General features: G+C 41.3%; 1 protein-coding gene across 1 annotated transcript in view; it reads right to left on the reverse strand.

Moving 5' to 3' along the window:
• The window catches only part of frem3 (Fras1 related extracellular matrix 3), a 29137-nt gene extending 10800 nt beyond the window's left edge, over positions 1-18337 (reverse strand). Inside the window, 8 exon segments of the mRNA XM_063884313.1 lie at positions 1577-1828; positions 2140-2265; positions 2392-2622; positions 3280-3426; positions 12716-12805; positions 13311-14822; positions 14825-16828; positions 16831-18337. Coding sequence (XP_063740383.1) covers positions 1577-1828; positions 2140-2265; positions 2392-2622; positions 3280-3426; positions 12716-12805; positions 13311-14822; positions 14825-16828; positions 16831-18337 — 5869 coding nt within the window.
• Between the last annotated feature and the right edge of the window lie 2457 nt (positions 18338-20794).

The raw sequence follows: 20794 nt of genomic DNA on the forward strand, positions 1-20794 counted from the left end.
TTTTCACATGTCTGGGAATGCACGCTGATTATTTATACGTAAAGTTCAATTGTACTCCTGTGCCAAATTGGTCGGGAGGGATGCTAGCTCCAGCAGCACGTCTGTCACTACAACGAGCAAATCCAGGAAATTATCCTCGAAGAAATCACGGAGAAATTGGAGGAAGACAAAACAACTCGCAAAAGAAAGACAAGAACCTCAAAGATTTTAAGAATTTTGTGTGGACAATTTGTCAAATTTGTTAAGACATTTCTTTGATGGATCAAATGAAACCTATGGCACATTTCTGATTTATAGCTTTAGAAACGGCATTCCTTCTCAGTCTTATATCTTTAGCAGGAACAGGCAAACCCTCCCTGAACAAAATCTAACAAGAGAAGGAGTAAAAACATGTCAGTCACTGGGATTCTCTTCACAATAGTCCCTGTCTCAACCACCTGCCTTTTGGTCCCCGCAGACAAAGGGATGCCCTCTGTTTCCCCTGAGTTCCCCTGAATGCCAACGAGGACTGGGGGTCGCTCGAGGAGCAGAGTGAGCTCTAAAGCCCTTTTATCTGTCAGACACCATGGTGTAGCATAACATCCACTGAAGCCGCCATTCTCCCTCTCAACACCTGCCTATTGTTATCTTGTTACCAACACTCAGACAGACAGACAAATAGGGAGGATAAATGAAGCGGAGTGTGTAAACAAATCCGTCTGATCCCGGCACAGGAAGAGTAATGGACCCTTAAATACACTAAAGCCGATAAGGCACGTACAGTATCCCGGGCTTTTGTTTTGGCGACTGTGGTTTTTATGCCGCCTGTGCACTTTTGATGGATTAATGGTGTGCTGATACCAAAATGGCAAAATACAGCATCAAAGGGAGAAGCAGAGCAACAGGATCACCCGCAGCTGCCGCCACGATGTCAGGCGCACTGTAGCCTCGGCACATGGTTCTTCCTTGACCTTTAGGCCAGCAACACCCACTTTGAATGGTCCACCATGAAAGCAATGTGTTTCGGGCTCCATGCTCATGTCAGGCAGCTTTTCAGGAGATACATTTCTGAGTGTGATTTGTGTGTATCTGTTTCAACATTTCATAAATCTTTTCTCTTTTGCATCAAAGCATCTTTCTGCTGTCCTTTGAATCAGAATCAAACTCATACTGGTAGGGCAACAATAATATCAAAAATCACGTAGTAAGTAAGAATACTATGCTGCGCTTGTCTGAGGTTGCATTGATGCATATTTATGTATATATCTGCTCATTAATCAGGTTATTGCTCACTATCCTGGCCTGGTGTGGCATCTTTATAGCCTACTTTATAGCAAATGCAAAGAACTGAGATACTTTTGTGACTTGTAAACCTGTCAATGAAAATGTATTTTGTAGGTTTGCTGTTAGTGGGTAGTTTGAAAAGGACCTGGAGGAAAAGACATTTGATATGAACAATGAATCTATCTGTTTCAATCTGTTATTTCATTAGGTCGCTGCTTGTATCTCTTTCCACCAATGTCCAAATTGATATTTGATGCAAAAATAGTGGGTTTTTTTCAACACAAAAAGTGCATTCAACTCCCACTTCACTCACCGTCATCGCTGTCTGCTAGGATGGTGATCTTAGCGGAGGGGAAGGTGGCGCCCAACTTGCCGCCCATGGGCATGCTGAGGCTGACATTGAAGCTCTCTTCCTCCTCATACAGGGAGTCATCGATGATGATGATGCGACACATTTTCTCCCGCTCATCCTTGTCAAAACGCAGCACACTGGTGTGGTCCTCGGATCGGGTGATGTAGTCAGAATAGGACAGCACCGTGCTGGGTATGGTGCCGGTGGCCGTGGCTGAGGAATCATGGGAACAGAGAGAGGACAGAAGGTTAAACTTCAGTGGGAATGTTGGGTTACTGAAAGTAAATCAAAGGGTGCAAAAAAGAAAGGATTACAAAACATATACACAGAGAATGTAACAGTTATCACTGCGCAATTGCATCAATATGTTACAAAAGAAAATAATAGAAAATGGACCTATGGAGCGCCTTAGTAGTCGAGTGATTACATGATATTACATGATGCTTTATAACCACAAGGTCCCTTTTTGATTCTGGAATTACACCCTAATTTGAATACCAGAAAAACAAACCGGTTCCCCTCACCTTGCTGAGTGTAACAAACAACCATGAGTTCCTGGCTGGCGTCTCCTGAGCGTCTCACCGGCACCAACAGCTCTCCAACATCCTCCTCAATCTTGTACTCTGCTTGAGGAATGTAGACGGTGGGTTCTGTTTCGAAAGAGACATACAGGTGATGAGAAACAAAGCATAACAATAACACATTTATTTAAGACTATACATTAAAAAGACCGCGTTGATGATGGTGAAGCTTTGTTCACATAAATAGATTTCTACCATCTCCAGGATCCACAATCTCCACTGTTGCGATGTCGGGGAACTCGAGCACCGCCATGACCGGATCTGACAGCTGGATCTCGAAAGTCTCCGAAGTCTCATACTCTAGGTCTGTAAAGATCTTCACCTTCCAGGTAGCGGTGGTCTGACCGGGGTTGAACTGGACCTGTTTCTGGGATTTTCCTCGGAAATCTTTGTCCTTCTCCGCTGTTCCATCCTTCGTTGCAATACCTGAGGGAGAGGGATGTGCATGTTTTGATCTCTAATTGGAAGTAGATTTAGTTTATGGATAAAGTACCAAAAATCACAGAAGTCACTACATTTATTTTTGTTTCAACAAATTTCTTGGGTTGGAAATATCTGCATAATCGTTTGGAATGTGGGTGCGCTTTTTACTTCATACTTGATCTTTACCAGGAAAGGTTATATGTGCTCTCAATCAGACCTCTTTCAGACAAGAGAGGAAATGGAGTAGCAGCCCAACAGTGACACAAAGGATTTGCACCTTTGGGACACAGCATTGTTGTCAGTGTTGTGTTGATTTGGTGTTTTCTGTGTAGGGATATACTGAGGATTTCCTGCAGCTTAACAAGGATCTGCAGGGATTCTAAATAAGAGGGTAGTACAGGTGTTTTATTGCAGGGCTGTTCCTTCAAATGCTAAAGGGGCCACCATTCTTTGTTGGATTGTCAGTTTAATAAGGGCGTGTTGTGTAGTGACATCATTCTTTATATCTGTTTATTGCGACAGAAATGTGGATTAGAAATAAGGAACAAAAAATGCTACAATTTCACTCTCTGACTTCAGTCATGAAAGATATGGAATATAAAGTTGAAGATGTAGTTATTAGTCATTTAATGATAGAATATAAAGACTGACGACACTTACTGACGAAGGAGGTTTCTCCCAGGTAGCCTCTGCGCTTCAGCGTCACTTCCAGGAATTTGGAGTCTTCATCCACTAAATAGTATTCTTTCTCCAAAGAGATCCAGGACCAGTTGAGTCTGAACGGCTGAGGCTTTAGTTTGTTTCCACCTTAAAACAGAAAAAAAAGATTATTGCACTAATACTTAGAACAAAGAAACTAATTGGCAGTGCCGTTCAATGAGGAAACAATCTATTTGGTTCATGTTAGAAGTCACTGAGGCATATAAACTGCAATCTGCTCTGGGCTCAAGGGTAAAAAGGAATTAAAGCAGCATTTTAATTTGGGAAGGGAAACATGATAACTTAATACCAGGACTTCCCTAAACCTCATGAGTTGCCTTCTTTTTTATTTCCCCTGATTCACATCCACCTCTACTTAAAGCTTTTTCATTCACTCAATCCTAAAAGGGACTCGTACCAACCTAGACATAAGACGGTCGGCTTATGGAAAAATGGTGTCATTGTCTGATTTCTTTAATGAGCGGCCTCTTGTAAATCTGTGTCACCCCGTCTCAAATCCACGCTCTGTCGCTCTCCCTCTTGAAGTTTAAGTGGGAGCAGTAAGGCTATTCTTTTTCTCCATTATTAAACTAACATGATTTGACCACAGCTTGATAAACTCCACAGCATATCCAGGACATATAGTATAATTTGACCCCATTCACTTTGTATTTCACAGCTGTGAAAGAAGCCATGCTCATAAATCACACTTCTGAACAAAGCTCAGAGTCACCTGCCACTGATCCACATCTTTAATCCATACTATCTCATGACTCATGTAATCCCTCAAACTGTCAGCTCAGCTTTGGTCTCTGACTGAAAACTGGCTGCTTCACAGATATTTAAGATTACGGGTTCCGCTTCATAATCTGAATGTTTTTTTAACAGCAGCAGCGAAAGTCCCAAGTGGGTTATCCTTCTGTGAGAAGAGCCTAGTGACCTGTGACTTTTGATGTGAAATGGGTCAAGCTCAGTGGGTTCTTTGGATCAGGGAGGTCAGAGAGGGCTTTCTCTCTTTAGTTTTGCACGGCTGGTCACACCGGCAGGGGCCCTGCTGACCTCACCCTGCTAAAGACCCTGAGAGGATTGAGGGGACTTCATTGGATCTGAAGACACTTTCAGCTAAATGGACTGACAATATGACATTTAAAAAAAATAAGAGGATTTTACTCTGTACAATAAGTCCCAGAAATTATAAAACACAAAGCTGAATAGAAAATCGTTCCTGAATAAAAAGTAAACAGAGAATAATGACAAGGACCCTCAGACTGTCCATGCCAGCATTGAGCTCAGTTTTGCCTCAGTGAGGAAGAAAGAGGCTGCACTTTTTATGCTATGTGACTGGGGACAATGAAAAATCAGGGGGGCTGATAGTGGGGTATTCAGGACTAGAAGGGGGCCACTTCCTCAAACCCACATGTCAGTGCTGATTCCAAACCAGACCGAGTCACAACAGGAGCAAACCGCCCTCACAGAGGCATGTTCAGATGAAACTGATATCAACAAGTGGATTTTCAGGGATAATGACAGTAATTAATCCCATCTTTATTGCCATGAATAGAATAAAGATGGCTATAAGTCCAAATAATCATTTTTCTATTATCTACCTTCTTCCACAAATAAACAGACGCATGAATGCATGAAGCCCACGCCTGGTTGGACTCATGGCGGGCAAAGGCTACCCTTGCTCAGGTTTCCCACAGTCACGGCTAAAAATACAGGAAACACGCATCATGTCTGATTGTGCTCACCCTAGATTTTTTAGGTGTTATATGGTATGTGCGTGAAATGAAATATGTGAAAAATACAGACTGGCTTTGTGTGTTATGTGCAGACAACTATACATTAACTGTGTGATCTCCTGACTGATAAGACTCAATCCGCACTACTTCACATGTCATGGAAAACCGAAAAGGAATCGAATCCTCATAAGAAAACCCCTTGGCACAGCCTGATGTAAGTCTTTGACAAACTTTAATTATCAGATTGTTTCTGTGTCAGAGAAAGTGCATCCTGGCAGACGGCCCTATTTGGAGCTGATATGAGGAGAAGCTTAGTCAGTGGCTATCATAGAGGATTATCAAATGAACACGGCAGAGACAAAAGGCTCTTTTTTGGCATCGAGCCCTCAGGTAGCTTTAGGTTTCTGCATTGATATGAGGAGTCAAACAATGGAGTTTTTATGAATGTGACAAGAAACTTAGACTTTATTGTGCTGAATAGCAGACACCTGTAGTGCAGACATAACGGTGGATTTTAGATTAGATTTAGAATACTCTGTGTCATAGATTTAAATGCATATATTTTGTAATCCTTTACCTGGGTTTTAAAAAGTCACATATATTGTCAAAAATATATAAACACTACAACAGAGCCGTGACCAAAAGAGTCCAGAGGCACATGTATATTGTGACATATGTCCAATAGCGTAAAGGTATTGCATGCATGGTGCTGTTTCCCTGCTGTATAAGCATCATAGGTGTTTACTTTTGTCCAGAATAACTACTGTCAGTGTTGACCATGACTTTCCAAACTACTTTAACGTATCTCATTCACTGTTCACTCAACTCATAACATCAACTTAGTAAGAGAAACCAGTTTCTGACTAAAGCAAATTTCGTGCTCTGTCTGTGTCCGTCTATTTGTCTCTCACTTCCTTCCCGCCAGACTCCATCCAATGTGGGGCAGAGTGACAGCTGTACTCCACAAACCTCCTCCCCCCCGTCATGTTCCCTTCCTCCCTGTGTCAGCTTTGTTCTCTGAGGGGAGGACAACGAAGAGGGACAGCAGGCCGCAGTCTGGGTGGGCCAGATCCACCACCATGGCATGCCTCCCTGCATGCCTCCACATTGTTCACACCAGTGTAAAAGAGGGGGATCTCCCTTTCTACGACTTCTTTTTTACCATGCTGTGAGACACTGAGGCTTGAGCTGGCATGAGTCTCAAGAAAATCAAGAAATAATCAAGAAACCACAGTCCCCTGCAGGGGTTTCCTTTTGGTAACAACTAGAGTATTATGGTTTAAATTTGCTCCAAGTAGATGAGTTAAAGGCTTGTAAAAAATAGCTGCAAACATGAAAGTCAAAATAGATTTTAGACATGATTGATGGTCTACTTCATAGCAGTCTTTATGACAAATACTATATAAGACTGGCCATCAAATCCAATACATACAGTATCTGCCTGGCTCAGCTCACATTTCCATTAGCTTTTCAACCTGACAATCATCATAATTTCTGCTGGGATGTAAAGTTTTATAGGCCGCGCATGTTTCCAAAGGTCTCTGTTCGCAGCTAAAAGAAATTAGCTTCAGTTTGATTGATGCTAATCACTGTCAAGGGCAGGGGCTGTATATTAAAGAAGTATGTTAATGTTTTTCTGTTTTAGGACCTGAGTGAGAGCAACTGGATCCTCTCCAAACGTTAACTTATTTTAGTGCAGTAAATCACAGTGACCTACTACAAAGTGACAAATTCAGGGTATTTGTGTTGCAGTATTTAACTAGACAAGGCAAAATGACTCAGAAAAAGAGTGCTCTTTATGCAATTTGGAGTAGCCGATATCCTGCTTCAGCAAAAAAAAACATCACAACATATACAGCACATTATAGCCTGAAGTTTGTCCTGCACCAGCGTCCTTTGACAGCACATTCTGCGACAGCTCATATTTACACTGCAGTGCGGCCTGCACCATACATAGATGCAGTGGGATAGTGGGTCAGGTGGGAGATATCATTGGAAAGGAAGGTCAATAGGAGGCTTGGACGCTCCACAGCATGATGCAAGGAAGAGCAACCATCTAAGAATATCTTTATCAAGTGACAAGCATCGCCATTATTACATTTCCTCATTAATCATCCTGTTGATATAAATACAGAAAGGTTTCAGTTAGCTATGTTCGGTATTTAAATGTCAATGTTTTTTTAAGCATAGTCTATTAAATCATGGAGATCTCAAATGTTGATAGAAACAGAAAATGTTTACCTCTTTTTATTGTTTGACATCTTAATAAGTGAAGGAGGAGATTTTTTGAATACTGAAAGCTGTTACCTCCTCTCTGAGTTCCAAAGAATTCATGTAAGGAATGCCGCATGATTGGATGCATTAATAACTCTTATCGTTCCTTCCAGACAGCGGCAGCATGTGCTGTAAATCGACACATTACAGAGTCTCGATTGGTGTTTCAGTTCAGGGTAGTGAAGTTATCTCCACAGGATGTTACAAATCATAACTTGACAGGCACTGAGATACAAATCTTGACTCTTGCTTGACAAATACTTGATAATGTTACACAGATGCTAACAACATTTCTAAGAAATCTAATAAAAATAACAAATGTTGTACTGGAAATCTGTCTCTTGTGATTTATAAGGGTAGAATGATGGATAAGGGTGTAAGAAAAGCCAATATAAACAAAAAGCCTAAGGGTTTTCACAGACAATACAGATATAGATGTTTTACAATATACAAAAATGTCAGTTAGTCAGTTAGCCGGCTTTAAAGTAATATTTAGTTTGTTAGTACTGGGTCATAAACCTAGGTATTAAAGTTAGATTTTGGACCTAGGAATTGCACTATACGGAAAGTTAAACAATGAACAGAGAAAATAACAATTAATGGACATTATTGTCAAAATTCATTTTATGACAAGGTTATGGATACAACAAATGTCTACCAAAGTGAAGGACAAAAAGACAATCATACAGAGTGCCTTCGACTCCTCAAGAGCCACGTCGATAGCGTGTCTAAAAAGCAAAGGACAGGGAAAGGAGTGCAAGTAACTCAAGGACAGCTTGGCTAGGGGCAGCAACAGCTTTGCCATATGAGAGCAGATAAGAATAACCACTTTAGCCATAGATCATAACTCCCCCACCCTTCAGCCCTTCAACCAACATAAATCAAGGCTGAAGAAAAAGGACGAAAAAGTGAAAGAAAGACAGAGAGCGAGGTGATAACATGTCTCATTGAAAGGGATATGTGAAAACCTGAGAAGAAAGAAATGGAGAAGAGGTCAAAAGATGAACACACCAATGAAAGAGGACAGTAATACCGTGAAGGATTCTTATACGAGGGGAATGACGGGAGAGTGACATCAGAGTGGGTTGTTGCGGAGGGGGTCTGAGAGGCTGACGGCTACTAGTCACAGGGGGCCCCAACTGTGGCACCATGAGCCAGTAAATCTCCCAGTGACTGTTGACATGGGTGACATGTAGGATCCCAAAACACAGTTAGGAAGTAAGGGTGTAACATGGCAGTCAGCATGCAATCCGACTGTACAACAGGGCACACCTACTGTACTTAAGAAACTCACCAAAGTAGAAACAATTATATACAAATGTTTTTGCCCCTATTCTTTAACTTCTCATTTCGGGTTTTATTGCGCTCTCTTGGGAAGTGCCCCTTAAGGGAAGGCACCTCCACAGTGGAAGACTGCAGGTTATCGGCCTATCTGGGATTGGGTTGGATTTCTGCAAAGCTAGGAGTGGGGTGACAGAGGGCTTTGAAAGGGGATCCCCTTGGAACCTTCCCTCTCACGTACACACCTGTCTGCCCGGGATACCACTCTACTTCCAGGCCTTGCTCCGTCTGTGGCCCTAGAGTCTGGAGTCTTCAAGGAAGTGCATTCCTCTCCCGGGTCTGAATGATCACATAACACTCAACCCGCTGGGGTCTATGAACCCTATTCCAAAGCTTTTTTTTTGCTATTGGAAAAAGCACAGAGGCCGATTCAACTTATCTGCATGTTGTTCTGTTATCTCTTTGTTCTCACCCGGTAATCAGTTGAGTTTGATTAGTACTGCTATGAAATCTGAGGCCATCCTACGCCTTAAATTGGCAAGCAGTGGCAGTGTTTCTGAAGACCAGAAGACTCCAAAGACTAATTATCTGACATTAATTTATTGTCCTAATTCTAAGACTTCGAAATGAACAAAATCCTAAATATGTCTCAACAAGTCTGACTATAAATAAGAGTTTCTTCTCCTAGCCTCTGGCTAACTAGGCTTATGCCTTTTGGACAAGGATATATGTGAACTGTGTATCCACTTGTGAAAACAAGTATTTATTGCCTCAAAGTGTCCAACACTTAGAATGGATGTAGACAGTTTCTGACCTGGTCATTTGTATGCACGTTATTGCTTTTAAAATAGAAATTCCAAGCAGACAGAAAGAATGAACCAAGTTGAACCACAGTGTGTGTTCGAGCTCATTGCCAAAGGGCAAAACAGTCAAGTTTGATTTGTGTGAATTCATCAGCTATGCATCAGAACAAAATGTTTTGTAAAATGATGCAGCTTTTTTAGACATTGTTGAAAAACATATCTGTCAAATAAAGACAACACAACAATATCATCTTTTAAAGATAGAAGCAAATATTCAATAAAACAGCCAATTCATCAAAGTTCCTTCATGAACAACAAAAGCGGTTTCACTCTATAGACTTAAATAGTCGAGTGTATGATTGGGGTATACTGTGTGTTTGACTTAATTTACTTATCATGTCATACACAGCCCACACATCTAAAAACAAATGCCACAATCCTTATTGTTTTTAATGCTCCTGTCACATCAATCATTTCTCCACCTTAAACAGGTTTTCAGCAAACAGCTGATAAGCCAAAAAGCCTGCTTGATGCTTTCCAACTTGATGAGAGCTACACTAACTTTCCCTGCAGAGTCTGGAATTTAACCGCTGACCAGCACGTCTCCTGGTGTCAAACTGAATGTCCACCCCTGACCTCTCACCAACACACACACTTCAGCTGTGCCTGGCCACACACACGCTATTGCTACAACAGACACAGCATTTTCAAGCCACTGATGAAGATCTTCATGTATCTACAAAGTTTCAGAAACATACATGCAACAAGCAACATTTGAGCCTCATAAAGTATGCCAAAGGGAAATACTATGTCTTTAAAATATGTTAATGATTTGGACTGTGTTTGTCTGTGCATGTGTGTGTATTCTTGACTTGTGAAAAAGCATCAGTGCAGTGCATGTAGTGGCAGGTCCCTCTTAAAGGGTGCTAAGACCCCTAAGCAGCTGACCATATCAGTGCATCTATGGGGTATTTCCTACAGCGAGGTCACACTCAAACAGTGTTGAACATAAGAATGTACTTAGATTAAGAGTTTGGGAAATGCTCAAGAAATCACAAAGATTCAGAAAGAGACAAAAATACTGGTCACTGTCTACGAAGGAGGTTTACAATCCACAAGATGATTGCAGAACAATTTCTATCTTCTGACAAACTAGTGTTGCTAAGAAGATCCTAAACAACACAAATAAAAATCATTTCACACTTTTTGGAATCATTTCTGAATTTAAAGTTATGAATTGTTATCACTTTGTGTTTGATCATTTCTATTTTTCAATGTAAAAACAAATCATATTCTCATTATTTAAAGGTGCTAAAAGAAACTACTTTAAGGGGATTATCTTGGCGAGAAAATCTCCTAATGACCGGGAGTTTTGCTCCACAAACAAACAGCTCACTGACTCAGATTTATAAGCAGATAGGCTGACCATCAGCATGCTCTCCAACCTGCACGTCTCTACATGTCCAGGATAATTCCAGCCCCCCAGGAGTCACCACCTCAACACTTCACATCAGTGATTCACCGGTTGGCTTAAATTGCTTTTATTTGATCTTTTCCCGGGTTGGACTTTGTGTTTGTTTGTTTGTTTGTTTGTTTGTTTGTGTGCATGCCCTTGTATGTGTGTTGGCGAGTGTGCAGGTAACCACATGTTAAACAATTTATCTATCATTTGGAATGCTATACTGTGGTATTAATTACATGTATGTTGTAGAATAGGTTGTCTGTGGCCTTTGCATGTGAACCGTGGTGATGCAGCAACACCTTTTTGTTTTATGTCCCAGCCTGCACCACTGCACCTGGTTCAGCTGAGTTGGCTGGAAGCTTAAACAATGTATGAAAGCAAACAGAAAAATGAGCTAATTGAAGCCTTTGCCTTCCCTTCCTGTGGTTAAACCTCCACTTAAAGACAAAGAAAGCTAACCAGCCTTTGCTTCAGGCAGCTGCATAGGTCACAAATGTTAGGTAAAGGAACTCAAATAACAATACTGCGGAACAGTAGAGCAAAAAGAATAATAATTGCTGTGGTCTCTATAAATGCCAGGGCGACCAATCCTCATTAAAAATGAATGATCACATACTTAACTTACAGTCTGGGGAAACAGTTGATTACTGGAATTCAGTCAAGGCTAATAAGAGGCTTCACTTTGCTGACAAAAGACAGTCATTTGACAAAAAAGACCCTCCCAGTGCCAGTCCTCCCAGTCCTGCCTTTTTAATGGCCCTGAAGGTAATGGTGGTATTATGACCATTTAATCCAACAAAAATGATGGCCTAAACTTTCCCTGCCCGAACTAATTGCATTTCCAAATCTTGTTTTGCATTTTAGAGTCAAAACTAAAATAGCAACCATCTGTTGCATTTGTATTGCTTTTCATTTCCTATATTTATCAATATGTAAACCTTGGTAAAATCTGGACGTCAGAGAACATAGAGCTTATACTTTGAAATATATCCTCATGTCTTTATCATGTATACGTGGTTCATTTAAGCAAATGCTATAGGATAAGCAGGATAAGAACATGTTCACTGATATGTTAAAATGGGAAGAATGCCAGACATGTTATACCTATAGATAATAGTACAACTCGAAAAGTCTTGACCCAACGAAGAGAAGGACATATAATATTCAGAAAATACAGTCACAATAAAAAAACTAAGTGTATGTGTTAAGATGAGTAAGAAACGTATGGATTTAACGTGGAATATGAAGTAGCATAATAAATTACAGGCTTGTAAAGCAGAAAATAGAGACTGCAAAAATTCCCATAATCATAACATTCACAAAATATTCCCACAAAACATGGTCGATTTTTAAGGTCATGCTGACACGTGTTGTTTGTAAGACTTATCCAAAAAGATAGTATAAACTGAAAAGCCCAGCACGCTTACCTTTACACATTTCAGTGAAACTTGAAGCAGAGGATGAAAGGGGGACATTTTAAAAGTCAGAAAAGTGCCCTTGGGTAAATGATCCCATTGTTCATAAACAATAAAGTTTAGAGCAGAAGGTAGTCCCACTTCTATCACTTTTACCCAGTCACTGTTTGGCTGAAGTCCCCTTTGACCCCTGTCCTTTTAACCGAAAAGAGATGGCGGCTCTATACTGAGTGTCAGTCATGGCCAACTGCCTAAAGTCTTTGTGATGCAAACACTTAGGAGACTGACAGAGGGCAGGAAGTTTAACTTTTAAGAAGCCATTAAAAGACAGAGGAAAGCCTTCAGGCAGATGATGCGTCAGTGACGAGCCCTAGTTTTGTGTCGGTGCATACATGTATGTAATACCAAAAAGATTCCTACCTTTGTCTTCAACTGTGAAGTAGAAGATATCACTTGTGGCGTTGCTCCCATCCAACAGCACGTAATTGATCTTCATGTCATCAATATCAGCTGTTGATAAGACAGATAATAGAAAAGGGTTAGCTGAAAATGTTCAGTAGGATAACTGCAGTAACGAAGGACAGTTTAAATAAATTAGTGAGAAATATCCATTAGAAATATAATCTACTTTTATTGTGAATCAATGGTTATTATTTATTATGATGATTATCATTTGTCATCTATGATTTACACTTTTTATGAAGACCTTTTTTGGTTCATGATAATGCATACTTTTCTTTAATGTTTGAAAAATATTAAGGATAAGGAATTAAAGATTTTTCTGGCAATCATTTTGAGTTATGTTTCCTGCTAGCCGATAAATGTCACTCTTCTTTTAGCTTTGTTTTTGTCTCCAGCAACTTCTTACAGAAATATCAGTCTTCTTCAATGCTAGATTATGCCTATTTGACCTTTTCAAACTTTTTATGCTACATGGTAATTTCAAAACAAATATAATTGCATCTTAAATGTCAAAAACCATGTTGAGAGATTAAATATTGTGACGTTGTCTTACCTTGTGAGAAGGTCTTGATGCTGTCGTTGCCCAGGGCATTGTTGATGATGAAGCCGTGCAGAGGAGCCTCAGAAACAATATATTTCAGGAGGCTCTGGGGACTGTCGCGGTCCTCTGATTGAAGGGCCTTGCTGGTGATCACGAAGCCCATGTGGCCTGTTTGGAGGACCTTCAGTGAGGCAGCAGCCTTGTTAACCAAAATCTGGGGCACACCATTGTCCACAGTGTTGATATGAATGGTTATCGTCTGGGGCTTGCGTGTCTCATACACGGTGTTAGGAAAAACGTAAAAATCAGTATGAGTGCCATCTGTGACCGTGAAGGAGAAGCTGTCTTCGTTGGTCTCAGTGCCATCGTGCTTATAGCTGATAAGGTTCTCGTTAAGATCCTGCTTGGAAAAGGTTGTGATCGGTTTGGTATTGTTGAAAAGCAGCTGGCCGTGCACCGGCACCTGTGTGACTATGAATCTTAAATGGTTGTCTGGGGTGTCCCGATCCTCGGCTGTCAACTCAAATGGTGTGATTAGCTTTGTTTCTCCCTCTTCCACAAAAAGCTTGCTAATAGTCAAGACAGGTTTCTTATTATCAACATCAGTGATAGACACTCTGAAGGTACGGAATACAGGATTGAAACCATCCGTCACCTCAAACTCAAAGCTGTCCATTTTCATCTCATCGTCAGAGGTGTGGATGTAGTAGATCTTGTTGCCAGCAAGCTGCAGTTGGGTAAAGGTGGAAATGGGAACACCTGGTTGGTCAGTGCACTCTAAGTGGCCCCTGCTAGGTGCTCTGGTGATGCTAAAGCTGAGGAATTCATCTGGACTGTTAATGTCAGTGGTGCTGAGGAGATCAGTGGTAAGTGTTACTTTCCCTCCTTCTTTAAGGGTCACACCTTTGTTGATAACGTCTGGAAAAGCCATGTCAATGCTTCCAATGTTTATGTAAAAATAACGGTCAATAAGGGGATTCAGGCCATCAGTGACATCAAACTTCAGCAGGTCACGGATTCCCTCCTGGCCTGTGTGTACATACTGGATGAGCTGCTTGTCAAGTTCGTCCTGTGTGAAGTTCATACCGAGGGTAATATTACCCAAAACAGCCCCAAACTTGCTGATACGCTGAAGGTAGCCCTGGCCTGGGCCGTAACGCACAACATATGTTAGCTCTTTGTCTTCAGAGTCAAGATCTGTGGCCTTCAAAACTCTGTTGCTTATTACTTTTGTTTCTCCGATTTCAACATCAAGGCCATCATTTATGGCCATCCTTGGTGTCTCATCGTCAACAGGAATAACCATGATAAGAACTGTTTTTTCTACTGTATGTTTCCCATCTGAAAGTCTGATTACAAAGCTGTCCTCTTTAGTCTCTGAGTCATCGTGTTCATAGACAATGTTGGATGCCTCTTTGATCTGTTCCAAGTCAAAGTTTACCACAGGGATTGTGCCAGTGCTGAGCTGCTGAATTATTGAACCATGTTTTGGATTTTTGATTATCTCAAAGTGCAGCTCATCCCAGGAATGTCCGAATCAGCCGCGTTCAGAATTGGTGTGTCAATGACCAGACTCATGCCCTCCATTACGATAAACTCACGGATGAAAATCTCTGGCTTTTCATCATTGGCTGGAATTATGACTATGGGGAAGAAGTGGCGTTCAGAGAAGTTAATTCCATCTGAGCAGCGGAAGGTGAAACGATCTTCCACAGGTTCAACCCCTTTGTGTATGCTCTGGACATAGTAGATATGACCTAGGGCAATGTCTTTGATGCTAAATGCAGTGATGGCTGTCCCGGATCTAGATTTCTCAGAGCCTGCGGCTGGGGAGATGTTTTCCACGTAACCAGATGTTGGTTGGACGATAATGGTGCATAGGATATCATCCTTTTCAGTGTCGATATCCTCAGCTTGGATGTGGTCCAGAGTAATGACATTCTTCTCCCCCTCAACAACAACAAATTGCTCTACAACACTGACAATAGGTGGAATGCTGTCAACAGGAAGGATGGTGACGTAAACAGTCAAACCATGTACCTTGTTGCCGCCAACAACCCACTGTTCTGACATATCAGACAGAGAAAGGTTGAAAGAGTCGTATTCTTTGATTGGACCGATTTCACCGGATGTGTGAGCATACACCACTACCCCATTAATTATGTCTTCCTGGGTGAATCTCTCAGCGGGAGCTCCATTTACTAGGATTTCACCAAGCCTGGGAGGATCTTCAACAATGAAAGTGAGGAGGAGGTCATCTGTGTCTTCATCACGTCCCTGAATGACATTACTTGTAATCTCTGTGGCTCCGTTCTCCAGTACATCGATGGATGCTCCAAGCAGACCATCTGGGAGCATAAGGGTGGGGGACTCGTCATCAACTGGCTCAATGTTGATCTTAATGATGATGGGTACCTCATGAAAACCGTCACTGACATCAATCTTTATGGTGTCAGTGACAGATTCCTGTCCACCATGGTTGTAGGCAAGATGACCATTTGAAAGGTCTTCAATAACGAATGTTTCTCCGTTTGCCATGTCGATCCCCAAATACTGCAGGTGCCCGTACCGAGGAGTCTGGGTCACAGTGAAGATAATATTTTCATCATCTGTATCTGTATCTTTGGCAAGCAGATCGTTCCTAGTGATGATATATGAAGCTCTCTCCATAACAGTGAAACCTTTGTTTGTGATAATTGGGGGTTTGTTGTCCACTGGCTGAAGGAAAATTGTGAATAGTCCATCTATTGTGTTGCCGGAAGTGTCTTCTACAATGAATGTGAACTGAGCCACTTTTGGAGTGATGCCCAGCTCCTGGTCTGGAGGCTTGTAAGCTACTTTGTGATGATTAACCTGGGCCTGTGTGAACTCTATAATTACAGTGTTTGGGCTGTCAGTCAGTACGATTTGACCTAAGGCTGCTGGATTGTTCTCATCTGTGTCAGTTGGGGGCTTAATGATGGTGTACTTCAGGTCCCTGTCATCTGAATCTAAATCAGTATAACACAAGAATTTTTTCTTGAAGTGGGTTAGCTCATACTCCAGGACTGTCATGTGAAGGGTGGTGCTGGGAACAAGTTCTGGAGCAATGTCATCAACAGGGTGGATTTTGCTGGTGAATATGTGCTCACCAGATTGATTAGGGGGGTCATTATCATCTTGGACCCGGAAAACAAAATGATCAACTACAGTGGTGATGCTATGTGGTCCAATGTGACGGTAGAAAAGCTTTCCATCAAGAATATCCTGCTGAAACCATTCTGTTACCACCTGCTCAAACATCTCATCTGTCTCGCTGAACTTCCAGAGGGACGGGTCAGAGGGAGGCTCCGCTTGCCTTAGCAGGAGCTCCCCTACAGTTGAGTATGGCGCTTCCAAGATAAACTTAATAGTGGAGTCTTCTGAATCAATATCTGTGGCACTCAGGATAAAGGGAGAGATCTGCATGACTTCATTCTTGAATAGTACCAGGCCAGTGTTAGCATTGATAATCGGTGGCTCATCATCAGTGGGAGCAATAGTGATTGGAACAAAAACTCCACTTCATTACTGCCATCAGTCATTCTAAATATAATGTTGTCGCTATAGGTGTCGCTGCCATCATGCTGGTACACCACAATGCCGGCGTCTAGATCAGCAGGTGTGAAGAATTTCCTGCGAGCCCCGAGCACCGTCAGCTCTCCATGCTTTAAGCCATCAACCACAGTTATGCTCACATCTTCCAGGTTATCTTCATCACTAATCTCTAAATTCTGGGAGCTGGACAGAGGTCGAGATTGCCCTTCAAACAATAGCTGCCCTGTATTTTTGGTTGCTACAGGTGCCAAGGTATTCATAGGCTTCACCACAATCATAAAAGCAAATGTATCAGACACAGCACCATCAGTGTCTACAACTTCAAACTCCAGCTGGAAAATCCTCTCTACCTCTGAGTCGTCTGACGGTGGTTTATAGGCAATTTTAAGATCTTTGATGTCTCTCTGATAGAAAGAGGTGATAGGCAGGTTCTGATCATCCGTGCTGATGAGATAGCCCTGCTGAGGGTTCAGTGGTGTAGTAATATTGAAAATTAAATCATCTGGGTCGGATTCAACATCTTCAGCAGCCAACATGTCGTTTGTAATAGCTGTCATCACAAACTGATCAACCTCCATCATCATCATGGCTACAAAGCTGGGTTTAGGACCTGTATTCTCTGCCCCCTCTTTAATTCTAACCATCATTTGGAAATGCTCTTGCATTATGGTGTTGCCTTCTTTATCCTGCAGCTCTACCATCATTGGAATATAGTCTCTGTTAGGTGAGTTGGTTTTAGCTGTGTGCTTGTAGCGAATGCCTTGTTTCACAAACTCATCACAGTCAATAAATTGGCCATTTGAGGGGTTATTCAAAAGTGTGCCATACCTGGGAAGATCACCGGCGCCGACCAGAGTGGCGATCTTACAATGTGTTACTTCATCCTCAAAGGAAAACTCCAGATGCTTTTTATCAATAGGGACGCTGTTACCACTGAGCTTTTCAACATTAAGGGGCATATTCCTGGTGAGGATCTCAAGCTGTTGGAAAACCACCTCCACTTCCAGCATGAAAGGAATGACAACCGTGTCTGTTTGGGAGTCATAACGAAGTTGTAGCTTCACCCGATCCTTGCTGGGGCTCCGAGATCCAAAATGAGTGTATTTTACTTCATCTGGTCCAAACGAGCAGGGGAACTTTTTAGGTGTGAGCATCCCAGGTTTCTGGGCCAGTGGGTCATTGTCCAAAACCGTGATGAGGCAGCGGTCTCCAGGCTGAACGTCTGTTACCAGGTCACTCACTGGATCCAGAAACACCGACTTCCCTAAAGGCACCCTGATCCCACTGTTAGCAATGATAATGTTGTCTTCATTAGGTCCAGATCTGTGTTGATAAAGATGAGCTGAGTTAAACGGCTCGGCAGCTACTGAGGCAAAACAGGAGCTGAGAGCAAAAGTCACAAGCAGGCATCTTAAAAGTGCCCACTTTTGACAAAGTGAGGAACTCCGCAGACAACCAGCCATATCTACTGCTAGTTGCCTTGCAATTTACAAGTCAGCAGTAGCAGGCTGTCCCACGTTGGGAAAGAGCATAAAAAAATAAAACTCTTTGGGATGTATTAGGCCTGAGAGTGTGTCCTCTGTGTGCCTCTCTCTCTCTCTCTGCTTCTGAGTGTGGTGAATGCTGCAGGATTGTGCAGGTAATAATGAAACAGTAGTCAGTGACATGCGGAGACTCCTCCTTCTGTCAGCGCAGGGAGGCAGCCTCCTGCCCCCATAGCTAATTTAAGAAAGACCATTGGACAAAAGTGTGAAAGTGCTCCCCCCCAACCAACACCCACCGTACTCCCCTTCTCTCCCTGAAAAAGGTGGGGGAAAGAATGTAGCCCAAAAACGAATTCAGTGCAATCTGTGTGATCAAGTAAATTATTACTGTTTGTACATTTAATTTGATAGATGTATGTGTCATACATTTACAGAAAAGCTTTATGTTTTATGCTATAATCAGCCCCTTCTTTATATCTAAAAGTCAACTGATCTAGGTTTTTAAGGTTTAAGTTTGGAAATGACTGTGTCCATAACAATTTAACTGAGCAAAAAATGTCATACTATTTTTCAAATGCATGGTTACTGGTATTCTCTTATGAGTAAATGCTTTGAACTAAATAGGGGTTTAATTAAGTTAACTATATCATGCAATTAAAAGTTATTCTTGTGGACGATAAACACTTTGCTTTGTATGTAGTTGATTCTGGTCAAGTATCTGTACAATTGGTTTAAAAGTCCATTTTTAAGTAAGCTATATGCTCTATTGTATCATGAGGGGCTCTGGCCGACACTATGTGAATTAAGTATGCAGAAACTTATTGCAGTACCATCAAAGTGTTCATGTCGTGTTCTAATCTTGCATCACAGCACCATTACTGTGTCATTCAGCAGTGCACAACCCATCCTCTCACATTAAGGGTGGCATGCACAATGTCTTTTAATTACTGTGGATTATTTTTCAATGATTTATCCAGCTCAATTGTTTTGCAAATGATCTAGTTTAAAATACAGAAAATGCAACATATTTGGCACAATTTCTAAGTTCTTACACAGGCTTCAATAACCCCCCCAAAAAAAGGTTTTCACGCCATCACTTTTTTCTTCTCATGTGGCAGAGTGCCTCTGAGGTCGTGTCTGTGGGACATTTAGGCACCGGAGTGGCCATAAGTCCCACAGGGAGGGACAATAACCTGACATCAGCTGGCAGGACAGGTGTATGGACTCTGTTTGGTCCCACACACACACAGAAAAGAAAACACTGCACAAACACTGCTTAGGTTTTTAAGATTTGTTAAGTGGGTCCTCTATCGGCAATTCCATTTTGGTGGCTGACAAGTAGGACAACACAATAAAATATATTTAAACCATGTAGTATCCAACCTTGGAAAGCCCCTCCTTTCTTATGACAGGGTCTAATTAAATATAATTTATAAGGGCAGATATTTAGTTAGCCAGGATGTTTTCTTGCATCTGAAAAAGTTTGTGTTGCAAAATAAATGTTGTAATGTTATTTTAGAAAGGATGAGTGAAATGTATAAATAAAATACATTGAATGTTTTTCTCTGCATTAACAGTGACACAGCACAGCGTGAAGAAATCAAGCAGTCATACTGTATGAAGTGAGAATGTGAGAATGTGTACTCAGTATGGTGCACAAGGTCATGTTAAGATAAAAATACCTAGTAGCCTTTTATGGATCATCTTTTGAGTTCGGCCTGACACTCGATGAAGCGATCCGTGTGCATTGCTCCAACATTTTCACAGTTCTTTCAAATGCAATGGTTGACATTTTTGTAGTATTTTAAACATTTAATCAAAATACGAGTTGAGGGGAACACATTACTGTGAAGCTGGATTATTTCATCAATTCATTTTGTCAATATCATAGCTGTGATTCGTCCTGTAATATGTAATGCACAGGAACGCAACTTGTTCTGAAAATAGCTTCATAAGGACACATTCAGTAAGTTATTATATTAATTCTAATGTGATAATGTAAAAACATAACTTAAAAAATGTATTATATAAAAGTTCCTCTGTTTATCAGACATGGTAATGCTTTTAGGAAAACACTGTGAACTACTCAGCAACCTTTCCTGAAGCATAGGCCAAATAGCAGAGATGCCCTATGCTTCCAGGCATTCTGTATCATACTCTTCATTGCATCCTCTAAATAAATCTTGCCCTCCTCACTTGACCAGCCAAGAATAAAGGGACACACACACCACTGGTTGTAACTATAGAAACAAACATACTAAGCTTTTTTTACTCTGTTACTCCTGGATTTCACTCACATTTTCCCTTGGTGAAGAAATGTACGGCAAAACAACCCATGAACTAAGAATTGTGAAATCTAAAATATTTTTTTAAGAGACAATGCTATTCCTGAGCCATATGGTAAATGAATATATCCAACTTTAATATTCCTTCTCT

This window comes from Eleginops maclovinus, chromosome 5, assembly GCF_036324505.1.
Source record: "Eleginops maclovinus isolate JMC-PN-2008 ecotype Puerto Natales chromosome 5, JC_Emac_rtc_rv5, whole genome shotgun sequence".
Taxonomy (NCBI): Eukaryota; Metazoa; Chordata; class Actinopteri; order Perciformes; family Eleginopidae; genus Eleginops; species Eleginops maclovinus.